This window comes from Symphalangus syndactylus, chromosome 13 (genome assembly GCF_028878055.3).
Source record: "Symphalangus syndactylus isolate Jambi chromosome 13, NHGRI_mSymSyn1-v2.1_pri, whole genome shotgun sequence".
Taxonomy (NCBI): Eukaryota; Metazoa; Chordata; class Mammalia; order Primates; family Hylobatidae; genus Symphalangus; species Symphalangus syndactylus.
Window position 1 is genome coordinate 70015876 of NC_072435.2, and position 12743 is coordinate 70028618.

At 35.6% G+C, this 12743-nt stretch overlaps 1 protein-coding gene across 1 annotated transcript; it reads right to left on the minus strand.

The window, feature by feature from the left end:
- Positions 1-10961: 10961 nt before the first annotated feature.
- LOC129460432 (microtubule-associated proteins 1A/1B light chain 3B-like) lies at positions 10962-11433 on the minus strand. The gene has a single exon (XM_055238235.2). It carries the CDS (start codon positions 11356-11358, stop codon positions 10993-10995), a length of 366 nt encoding a protein of 121 aa, XP_055094210.1. The 5' UTR covers positions 11359-11433; the 3' UTR covers positions 10962-10992.
- Positions 11434-12743: the final 1310 nt, after the last annotated feature.

The following is a 12743-nucleotide window of genomic DNA, read 5'->3' on the forward strand; positions in this document are numbered from 1 at the left end:
TGGCAGCAAGAGAAAATGAGGAAGAAGCAAAAGAAGAAACCCCTGATAAACCCTTCAGATCTTGTGAGACTTATTCACTATCATGAGAATAGCACAAGAAATACCAGCCCCCCATGACTCAATTACGTCCCCCTGAGTCCCTCCAGGAGATACAATTCAAGTTGAGATTTGGGTGGGGACACAGTCAAACCATATCATTCTGCCCTGGCCCCTCCAAATTTCATGTCCTCACATTTCAAAACCAATCATTGCTTCCCAACAGTCCCCCAAAGTCTTAACTCATTTCAGCATTAACCCAAAACTCTGCAGCCCAAAGTCTCATCTGAGACAGGCAAGTCTTTTCCACCTATGAGCATGTAAAATCAAAAGCAAGTTAGTTACTTCCTAGATACAACGGGGGTACAAGCATTGGGTAAATACAGCCATTCCAAATGGGAGAAATTGGCCAAAACAAAGGGGTTACAGGGCCCATACAAGACTGAAATCCAGTGAGACAGTCAAATTTTTAAAGCTCCAAAATGATCTCTTTTGACTGCAGATCTCACATCCAGGTCACGCTGATGCAAGACATTAGTCCCCATGGTCTTGGGAAGCTCCACCCCTGTGGCTTTGCAGGGTACAGCCTCCCTCCTGGCTGCTTTCACCTGCAGGTGTTGAGTGTCTGTGGCTTTTCCATCACACAGTGCAAGCTGTCAGTGGATCTATCATTCTGGAGTCTGGATGACGGTGGACCTCTTCTCACAGCTCCACAAGATGATGCCCCAGTAGGGACTCTGTGTGGGGGTTCTGATCCCACATTTCCCTTCCCCACTGCCCTAGCCAAGGTTCTCCATGAGGGCCCTGCTCTTATAGCAAACTTTTGCCTGGGCATTCTGGTGTTTCCATACATCTTCTGAAATCTAGATGGAGGTCCCAAACCTCAATTCTTGACTTCTGTGCACTCACAGCCTGAGCTGAAGTCACAGCCTGAGCTCTACATTGGCCCCTTTCACCCATGGCTGGAGCTGCTGGGACACAGGGCATCAAGTCCCTAGACTGCACAAAGCCCCTGGGCCCAGCCTACAAAGCTACTTTTTCCTCCTGGGCCTCCAGGCCTGTGATGGGAGGGGCTGCCACGGAGGTCACTTACATGGCCTGGAGACATTTTCCTCATGGTCTTGGGGATTAACATTAGGCTCTTTGCTACTTATGCAAATTTCTGCAGCCAGCTTGAGTTTTTCTTTTCTACTGCATCATCAGGCTGCAAGTTTTCTGAACTTTTATGCTGTTTCCCTTTTAAAATGGAATGCTTTTAATAGCATCCAAGTCACCTTTTGAATGTTTTGCTTAGAGATTGCTTCTGCCAGATACCTTAAATCATTTCTCTCAAGTTCAAAGTATTACGATTTTTTCTAGGGCAGGGGCAAAATGTGCCAGTCTCTTTGCTAAAACATATCAAGGGTAATCTTTGCTCCAGTTCCCAGCAAGTTTCTCATCATCATCTGAGACCACCTCAGCCTGGACCTTCTTGTTTATATCACTATCAGCACTTTTGTCAAACCCATTCAACAAGCCTCTAGGAAGTTCCAAACTTTCCCATATGTTTCTGTCTTCTTCTGAACCCTCCAAACTGTTCCAACCTCTGCCTATTATGCAGTTCCAAAGTTGCTTCCACATTATTGGGTATCTTTTCAGCATCACCCTACTCTACTGGTACAAATTTACTGTATTAGTCTGTTTTCATGCTGCTGATAAAGACATACCCGAGACTGGGAAGAAAAAGAGAAAAGAGGTTTAATTGGACTTATAGTTTCACGTGGCTGGGGAGGCCTCCACCTCATGGCAGGAGGTGAAAGGCACTTCTTACATGGCAATGGCAAGAGAAAATGAGGAAGAAGCAAAAGCACAAACCCCTGATAAACCCATCAGATCTCATGAGACTTATTCACTGTCACGAGATAGGAGGGGAAAGAGCGGCCCTCATGATTCGATTTCCTCCCTCCAAGTCCCTCCCACAACACGTGGGAAATCTGGGAGATACAATTGAAGTTGAGATTTGGGTGAGGACACAGCAAAACTATATCAATCACTTTCGGTAGAATGAACCATTTAATAATATTAAGTCTCCAATTCTTGGATGCAGAATGTTTTCGTTTATTTATGTCTTCTTTAATTTTTTTCATCGATGTTTTATTGCTGTCAGTGTGCTAGCCTTTTACCTCTTAGATTAAGTTTATCCCTAAGTATTTTATTCTCTTTGATGCTATTGAAAATGCGATTGTTTTATTAATGTCCTTGTCAAATAGTTTGTTGTTAGTGTAAAAAACACAACTGATTTTTGTATGTTGATTTTGTACTGCAGTTTACTGAATTCATTCATTAGTTCTAACAGTTCGTTTGTTGAGGCTTTAAGGTTTTCTACACATAAAATACGGCATGTTCGCACATGTAAGTGGGAGCTAAATGATGAGAACTCATGGACACATAGGGTGGAACAACACACACTGGAGCCTTTTGGAGGGTGGTGGGAGAGGATCAGGAAAAACAACTAATGGGTACTAGGCTTCATACCTGGGTGATGAAACAATCTGTATAACAAACCCCTATGGCACAAGTTTACCTGTGTAATGAACCTACACTTGTACCCCTGAACTTAAAGATTAAAAAAAATTATAGAAATAAATTTAAAAATTAAAAAAACATGTTATCTGCAAAATGGCCAACAGGTATATGAAACATGTTCAATATCACTAATTATCAGAGAAATGAAAATCAAAATTACAATATCACCTCACACCTATGAGTATGGTTATTACCAAAAAACAAAGGTAAGTGTTGGTGAGAATATGGAGAAATTGAGACCCTTGTATGCTGTTGTGAGAATGTAATATGGTACAGCCACTATGAAAACAATATGGAGATTCCTCAAAAAATTAAAAATAGAACTACCAAATGATCCAGCAATCCCAGTTCTGAGTTTATATCAAAAAGAATTGAAACCAGGACCTCAAAGAGGTCTGCCCTTCTATCTTCATTGCAGCATTATGTACAATAGTCAAATATAGAAACAACCTAACTGCACACTGACAGATGAATAAAGAAAAAAAATATATATATCATATTTTCTTTATGTGTATGTGTGTGAATATATTTATGTATGTGTGTGTGTATATATACACATAAAATGGAAAATTATTCAGTCTTAAAAAAGAAAGAAATCCTGCCATATACAACAACATGAGTGCATCTGGGGGACCCTATGCTAAGTAAAACAAGACAGTGACTGAAGGACATGATTCCATTTGTATAAGCCATCTAAAATAGCTAAACTCAGTTACTGTCTTCAAGCTGCTGCTGCTTCTGTGATGAAAGAAGCCTTTGGTGAAAGAATGGTGCATGAAAAATATGAATAGAAACTTGGTACTATTATCACTCCAGATACATGGAAAGAGGCTACAAATATACCATAGAAATTGGCAGAGAAAAGCTAAATAAAAATAAAAATTTTACTTAAAAAAAGTAAGAGTTAATCCAAATGGAAAGAATTAGTTTCCCACTTGTAGAATTTGTATAAGTTCTGGGTACCAACCAGCTTCTCATTACCATCACGGCTGTGCCCACAAAAGGGGAATTTTTATGACATATGGAAAAAAGGTATTGTATTAAAAAAAACTACTAACAAATGTCTATTTAGATGTGTTATGACATTTTTGACTTTCTGTAATTTTAATTTGTCCTTTAACAATATTAGGCACAAATACTGTACCGTATTGCTGCACAGTAGAGCACCTATAATTATACTGCTGTACTATATTATGCAATTTAATAATTAAGAAGGTAGAACTCATGCTGAATTTTTAAGGCATAACATAGAGGTTTAAGTTACAAAATCACGTTTTAAAACACATAAGTTTAAACCAGGAAAGTTGACCAATATTCATTCTTCCACTCTCAAAAATTCTGAATAGCAACAATGTAACTAGTCTTCGGCTTTAAGTAGTTATTTTCCTCACAGGCATTTTATTGAACTGGAATATATGGCAAATTTAATGAAAAATAACTTCCAAGTTTTTATGTACTTTTTATTTAATGTTATCCATATAATTCCTATCCCCTCTCTCTATTTATAGATACTGCAAAAGTGAGGAGATTATTGGCATTTTGCTCTGAACTTAGCATCCAGATTTATAATTCTTCCCTCATTCCTTATTCATTGCATAGCTTTTAGAATCAGCAGATCCTTAATTAATTGCAGTTTCACAGGGTATTTAAATGTTTGAAGCCAATATTGCTGAATGGTGCCTTAGTAATTAGCCTAGATCCAAATCACAGACAAACTGGATTTGTGATTTTAAAATTTGTTCTGAAGCTGAAGTGCCAATTCCTTTCATATAAGAACAAGAACACAAATAACACCCTGTGTTCTTTCCTGAATCCAGTGAATACACTAGATTTCAGAAAAACACATATTAAACACATTACCTTGAATTCAAACCATCCTGAAAGCCAGGATAAGTGTTCCTCCATGATAATGTGAAATGGAAATGAATCACCAATCTTTGGGAAAAGTCTTTGGAGTACAAACCCAATTTTTGTTTTTACCTCCTCCTCTCCTATCAAAAAATAAACAGAACAAAGCAAAAAAATCTGAAATGAAATATTCAAACTCAGAAGTAGAACATAGAATGATAGTTTCGAGGCTGGGTGGAAATGGGGAGTTGTTTTTCAATAAAGTTTCAGTTATGCAAGTGAATAAGTTCTAGAGATCTGCTGTACAATATAGTGCCTATAATTACAATACTGTACTATATTGTGCACTTTAATAATTACTTAAGAAGGTAGAACTCATGTTGAGTTCTCTTACCACATACACCTGCATATACAAAACAAAACAAGGGACAGGAGGAAATTTTTGGAGGTAATAGATATGCTTATTGTCTTGATTATGGTGGTGGTTTCACAATATATGTGTAAGTCCTAACTCATCAAATTTTATACATTATATATGTGCAGTTTTTAACATATAAATAATACCTCAGTAAAGCTGTTTTTAAAAACTGTCAATTTAATAAAAACAAAAATGGTGAGCCAAAGGAAACATGATGATATCCAAGGAAAATGTAATGGACCTTGGATGGAATCCTGGTAAAGAAAAAAACGCTAGGTAAAACCTAAGAAAATCTAAATAATGTATGGACTTTAGTTACTAATAATGTATCAATATTGGTTCACTAATTGTAACAAATGTATCATGATAATGTACAACGTTAATGGTAGGGGAAACGGGGGGCAAGATATATGTACTAAATTGGCAATATGTCTGTAAATATAAAATTGTTCTAAAATATTAATTTCAAAAATTATAAAATTAACACATATTAAAAATCATTGGCACAATAATGTTCTAGAAAAGAGTAAGGTATGAGGACATTTAAAGTAGGTATACCTTAATTAAGGTTCATGGGATCCTTAATTTTTCAAGGATTAATGGTTATTACTAAGATTGTTTTTAGGACCGCTTAGAAGAATAAGCTAGTACATAAGAGGAAGAAAGTACTACAATTCACAGGCATATAAATATGGAAGAAACCTACTCAAAAGCTTGCAGGCATTTGCAGTACTCTAAGATAAAATCACTTTTTTCCAATTTTTGAAACAAATGGTTTAGTCTTCAAGCTTCTCTATTTTTCAGTTTAATTAATTGATTTAGAGAACTTTTGACAGTGTCTATTGCATTTTTTTCTCTTTAAATATTTCTTCATAAAGGCAGGGCCATTTTTATGTGCCGAAGAATAACTAATTTTTTTAAAGTTGGTTGTTATAAGAGTCAAATTATATCATTTAAATACTGAAAAATAAAATAAGGGCTAAATTTAAAGTTGGGTCCAACAAAGAACTTGGTTCGGTGAATAAACATCTTTTGGCAGAGCTTTTTTTTTCTTTTTTTTTTTTAATCAGTGGTTTTCTGTCAAAAGTCACTTTCATGTATTTTTGAAAAAAATAAACTTTTTAGTTTAGAATAGTTTTAGATTTCCAAAAAAAATTGCAAGGATAATACAGAGAGTTTCTATGTACCATCACACCTATTAACACTTTCCCCTATTACTAACATACTAGTGTGGTATATTTGTTACAATTAATTGCTTTTCTCGTTAGTTTGATGTCACTTGTTCTTGGAAGAAACACCATAGTCACCTGGCTGAGGAAGTGTTTGTCAGTTTCTCTACTGTCAAATTACTCTTCTCCCCCTTCCCATACTGTACGGTTTAGATGGAAGTCACTATGTACACCAACACTTAAAAAATGGGAAGTTATGCTACACCTGCTTGAGAGCATAGTATACACATAAATTATTATAATTCTTCACAGATTCACAGATTTGTCTATTCTCTCCTAGTTAGTTGCTTATTCAGTGTTTTATATCAGAATAGATTCATGGACAATTATTTTATGCTTTGGTTTATAATCTTGTAATACTTTATTTACTTTGCTATCTAAATTGTTTCAGCTTGGGCCATTCGGAGCTCTTTCAATTGGCTCCTATGCCTCTTTGACATATCCCATCTGCATCCTTGTGGGATTTTTGCTAAAAAATAATTTTCTTACCTTCTGCAACTATAAGATGCTCCAAGCTGTATCTGCAATTTTGGCCAGATTTTTTCTTTTTTTTAAAGAATAGAATCAGCTTTGTTATTTTCAACAATGAATTAATTTTTAAACTAAATTAATTTTTAAACTAATTTGTGTACAACTTAGTACACAAATTTGTGTACTAATCTAATTTGTGTACAACTTAGTACACAAATGTGTGTACTAATCTAATTTGTGTACAAAATTTGTCTACTCTGTAATTTGTGTACAACTACAGGTATTCTTATGCATTAACATTTCTTAAATTCTGAAAATTAATTATTTAACATCAATGTTATTTAGTTGATTTATTGTTGCCTCTGCTGATTGTTAAAAGGGTAATTTGCACGAGAACACATGAACACAAACGTGTACATTCAGCCGATTATTTAAATTATGAGGACATAAAATATAAGTATTGCCAGTGTTTTAGGAAAAAAAAGGAAAACAATGTTCTAAGCTAATGGGCCAAGAAATTGATTCTGAGGGTACATGGCACCTCGATTGGAAGCTTTCAGGTTCTACTTCTCTGGAGCTATCTCTTCAAGTCTGAAGCCACTTGCCTAGAGCCACTTTTATTAGAACTGTTACTTACCTTAGGTAGGAGAATCTTAAGTTAAAACCCAACTTCTCATTTTTATAAAATCTACTGCTTCCAATCTAGCTCTGAAGTCTACCTTGGTGTCAAGCCAAGTCTTGGTCACTGCCTCATAGAGCTCTGGTTCCTAGAACTTCGTCCTTAGTCTCTGTCTTAACCGTATGCCAAGAGGTCCAATTCCTTCAACACTGGCCATGCCTACTTAATATTCTTAGTATCACAATCTCCTAGCTTTGATTCAATACCTAGCTGCTTAACTGGAGTTTGACTATCTGCCGAGAAACTTCTCCATAGCCAAATATCACGTGACTAAATTTTATTGCATCTTTCATACAGTCCAGTTCTCTCTTTTAAGATTCTTCAAACCAGGTCTCTGCCAATCAATTGTCATTTACTCTGGAAAACTTGGGTTGCCCCAGTATAGGCCGTTTGCTCACACCTCCCACCCACAGCTAATCAGATCACAATAAAGGCGTTGGTTTATTAAACTTTAAGTAAACATTTTAACATTAATAGGTGATTCTAGAATTCTGACAAGTTTTCAAATCACAAATATAGTGGATGTAGGGCAGAATCCACTTCAGAATCTACTTTGCCAATTTCAGCTGTCCCCCTACTTGCACCTCCTAAAACCTAACATTTCTATTGTAGAAAAACACACTGGCACTCTCACCACATAGGATTTGGTAAAATAGAACCCTCTCATTCCAAAGGTTACCCTGGATTGACCTATGTGAATCTGCATAGTTTATCCCACTGACTATATTTCAGAGATGTGGATAATGCCAAAATAGAGCAAGAGAAAGTGATGCAATCTTTGCTGGGAAAACTCAGACAAATTAAACACCAGCATTTGATTAACTGATAGGTAGATGTGAGGCTTGTTTCTGCAGCTAAAAATGAAGCCAACACAATGGAAACAGAGATGCAAAAGAATGTGGGTAAAACTGGATGCCGAAGATATATTTTGAGCCCCACTATCCGATTGCACTTGAAGCTATTCCTATTCCTTGAGCATATGAATACATGAGTTAATACAATTCTTTTTTTGTCAGCTTCTGGTATTATCAGAAAAGGCAGGTAGCATAGTGTAAATGTTATAGAAATTACAATCAGACAAACCTGAATCCAATTTGTTTTATCTGGTTATGTGAATTGAGTGAAGTTACTTAACCTTTCTGCAGATGTAAAATATTCAATTTGCTCTTAATTCTACTTCATTGCAATATATGGTATTCTTGTAAAAATATTGTTTAAGATAGTTTGATTATTAAAGTCATAGTGTTTTAAAGACAGTTTAAAAATAGGTAATTGAGTAATTGATCTAGACTACAAACTTAAAGTTGAAGCCAAACTAAAAGTTTAATTAGTAATTTAAGTTTGATCTGTTAGACATATAAGAGAAGTTTAAATATTTAGGAGGTTTTTTGTTGTTGTTGCTAGAGAACTGAAATACATTAAAAAGAAATCTAATATAATAACTTTAGAACCTTATTGTTTAAAATTTGAAGATGTGTAATTAAATCTGGAAAAAAGACTAACCATTCCTTAAAGCCCCCTTAGAAATCATTATTCAAATCCAATAAATTAATATATAGAATAAAAAATTTGTAGAATGAGTTAAAGGCACAAACAATATTTTTTTAATTTTAATGATTTTAATATTTAGTTTTAAACTTGAAAAATAATTCTTCTAAATTGTCTTTTAATTGTGATTTTATATCAAAATCACCCTCAAGTGTATCAAAAACCTTGTGTCAATGTCACTCAATTCACTTACCCATAAATAACCCTTTAAAAACAGAACTGTTTAATCACAAAGTATGTCTGATGGATCATTTTTCCTTTTGTCTATTTTGTTTATAGGTAATATGTTTGTGTGGTAAAAATGAAAAAAAAAACCTGCCTTATGAAATACAATAAAAAATACATCCTTCACTTAATTACTTTTCTCAAAACACAACTTCTTTCCACAGCAATAGTGTTATCAGTCACTTGTGCATCTTCTAGCCTCAAAGATCTTCTGTGCATGTATATCTTTTGCTCATATAAATAGCACTGTATTGTACTTTGTTCCACACCTTACCTTTCTTAACAATATATCTTTCAAGATCCTTCCATATTATTATGTATGAATAACCTCATCTTTAAAATGGCTAATAGCATTTTAATATGTGAATTTATCATTATTTAGTAGACCAATTCCCTGTTGATAGCTATTTAGGCTTACTTGGTTTTTCCTATGCTATTACAAATAATGTTTCAATGAATATCTATGTATGTACATAGACATTGTACAAAGAATTGTATGTCTATTGTACATAGATATTGTCAAATTTTACTCCATAGAAATTATTCCAATTTAGAACCCTACCAAATCCCACAAGATACAGATAAGACTGTATTTCCAAAAAGTTTTAACTGAATTCTCCACTATATTTAGTGGTTACCAAAAAGCCTGTGTTGTATTTAGTTCATTTAAAAATAACAAATTTAATATTAAGAATAGTAATAACTGATAAGGGGTTCCTACATGTGAAGCATCCTATCATATTACATTTCTGTAAAGTTTACATTACTGTCATATTAATCCTTTACAATAATAATAGTCTCTCTTTTTAATAGATAAAAAATTAGGGCAATACAGTGGTTCCTAGGGACACATAGCTTGAAACTGGTAAAGGCTGTAGTCACTTATTAAGAAACTATATTGCATTGCTAATAAAATCATTTATTAGTCAGAAATTATAAGTTATGTAGTAATAATAACTTCCAAATCTCAGCAATATATAAAAGTTTCTTTTCTTTTTTTTTTTTTTTTTTGAAGCGGAGTCTCGCTCTGTCGCCCAGGCTGGAGTGCAGTGGCCCAATCTCGGCTCACTGCAAGCGCCGCCTCCCGGGTTCACGCCATTCTCCTGCCTCAGCCTCTCCAAGTAGCTGGGACTACAGGCGTCCACCACCACGCCCAGCTAATTTTTTTGTATTTTTAGTAGAGACGGGGTTTCACCGTGGTCTCGATCTCCTGACCTCGTGATCCACCAGCCTCGGCATCCCAAAGTGCTGGGATTACAAGCGTGAGCCACCGCGCCCGGCCTAAAAGTTTATTTTCATGTGTGCAGTGCACAGCAGGTCCAGGAGATTCTCTAGGGAAGTTTTCCCTCTGTAATGCTCAGTGTCTCACCTCCACATCAGCATGTGCTTCCCTAATCACCAAGGCAGGGGAAGAGAATACATCTCATTTTCTTTCTCTCTCTTTTCTTTCTTTCTTTCTTTCTTTTTCTTTCTTTCTTTCTTTCTTTCTTTCTTTCTTTCTTTCTTTCTTTCTTTCTTTCTTTCTTCTTTTCTTTCTTTCTTTCTCTTTCTTTCTTTCTTCTTTCTTCTCTCTTTCTTTCTTTCTTTCTTTCTTTTTCTTTCTTCTCTCTTCCTTTCTCTCTTTCTTTCTTTCTTTCCTTCCTTCCTTCCTTCCTTCCTTCCTTCCTTCCTTCCTTCCTTCTTTTTCTTTCCTTTTATGCAAAGTTTTATTTTAAACTTTTAAAATTTGAAAAAAGCTAGCCTACATTAAATAATATACTTTCCAAAGCTGAACGTGCTCACTCACAGCTTAGTTTTTCCTGCTTGAAGTGCAAACACAATTTCCTAACACTCCTAGGCGGGAACACTACTGTTTGATGATCTGTGATTAGATGAACTGATCGATCTCAGTTGGTAACACCCCATTTTCTTCCTTGGTAAGCGTTGAAAAAATTATAGAATAGATGCATTTTTCTAGTTTTACACCAACAGTTTCATCCCAAATGTCTCCTGGGAGAGGCATAGACCATATACAGGAATCCATCTTCATACTTCTCACTGTCATACGCCTCTGAGATTGGTGTGGAGATGCTCACCATGCTGTGTCCGTTCACCAACAGGAAGAAGGCTTGAGTATCATTGAGATGTGAGCGCTTTGTAATTATCTTGATGTGCTCACTCATGTTGACGTGGTCAGGTACAAGGAACCTCGTTTTATTCAGGACAGGAAGCTGCTTCTCACCCTTGTATCGTTCTATTATCACTGGGATTTTGGTTGGATGCTGCGCTAGAATAAGTCGGACATCTCCTACACTTCGTTGGAAGGTGCGGCGCCGCCTGAAGGTCTTCTCTGACCGCATGGTGCGGGGATCTGGCCAGCGCTGGCAGCGACGCGAGGGTCCTGGTGGCTCCCGGAGCGGGGGCGGCGGCGGTGGCAGAGACGGATCCGACTCTCCATCTCATTTTCTTCAAACGCTGTGGAGACATCATACGGAACAAGGAAATATAAACCCACTGATAATGATGATGGTAATAATGACAATAACTAACATTTTGTATAGCATATCTGTGTACAAGTCCTTGTTTTTTGGGCTTTGCACATAAAGTTACGCCCGTTTGATGATAGGGGTACTTTGTAAGAAATGCGTCAGTAGGCAATTCTGTCTTTGGCAAACATCATGGAGTATTTACACAAACCTACATGGTATACACACCTAGGCTATTGGGTATAGCCCATTGCTCCTTGGCTACAAACCTATACAGCATGTTACTGTACTGAGTACTGTAGACAATTGTAACACACTGGTAAGTATTTATGTATTTAAACATATCTAAATATAGAAAGGGTGTAGTGAAAATAGAGCATAAGAGATAAAAATTGGCACACCTATACAGGGCACTTATCATGAATGGAACTTGCAGGACAGAAAGTTGCTCTTGGTGAGTCAGTGAGTGAGTGGTGAGCAAATGCGAAGGCCTAGAACATTGCTGTATACTACTGTAGACCTTATAAACACTGAACACTTAGGCTACATTAAATTTGTTTTAATTTTTTTCTTTAATAATAAATTAACCTTAGCTTACTATAACATTTTTCTGTAGAAATTTTTTATTTCTTTTTAATTTGTTTTTTCTTTTGTAATAACACTTAGCTTAAAACCTAAACATGGTTTATAGAAATAAACAAATGTTTTATTTCCTTATATCCTTATTCTATAAGCTTTTTCCAATATTGAAGTTTTATTTTTTATTTTAAAATATTTCTGTAAAATCTAACACACAAACACATTCAACTGCCTGAGTTTACACAGGGTCAGGATCATCAGTATCACTGTTTTTCACCTCCACATCTTGTCCCATTTGAAGGTCTTCAGGATCCGTAACACATATGGAGCTCTCATCTCCTATGATAACACTGCCTTCTTCTGGAATATCTCCTGAAGGAATTGTCTGAGGCTATTTTATAGTTAACATTTTTTTAATAAGTAAAAAGAGTATACTCTAAAATAATGCTAGATGTATAGTATAATATAGTAAATACATAAACCAGTAACATAGGCATTTATTGTCATTATCAAGCATTGAGTACTGTATACAATTGTGTGTGCTGTATTTACATACGACTGATAGTGTAGTAGGTTTACATCCCATCACCACAAACACCTGAGTAATGCATTGCCCTATGAGATTAAGACGGCTACAACATCACTAAGTGATAGAAAATTTCTAGCTCCATTATAATAGT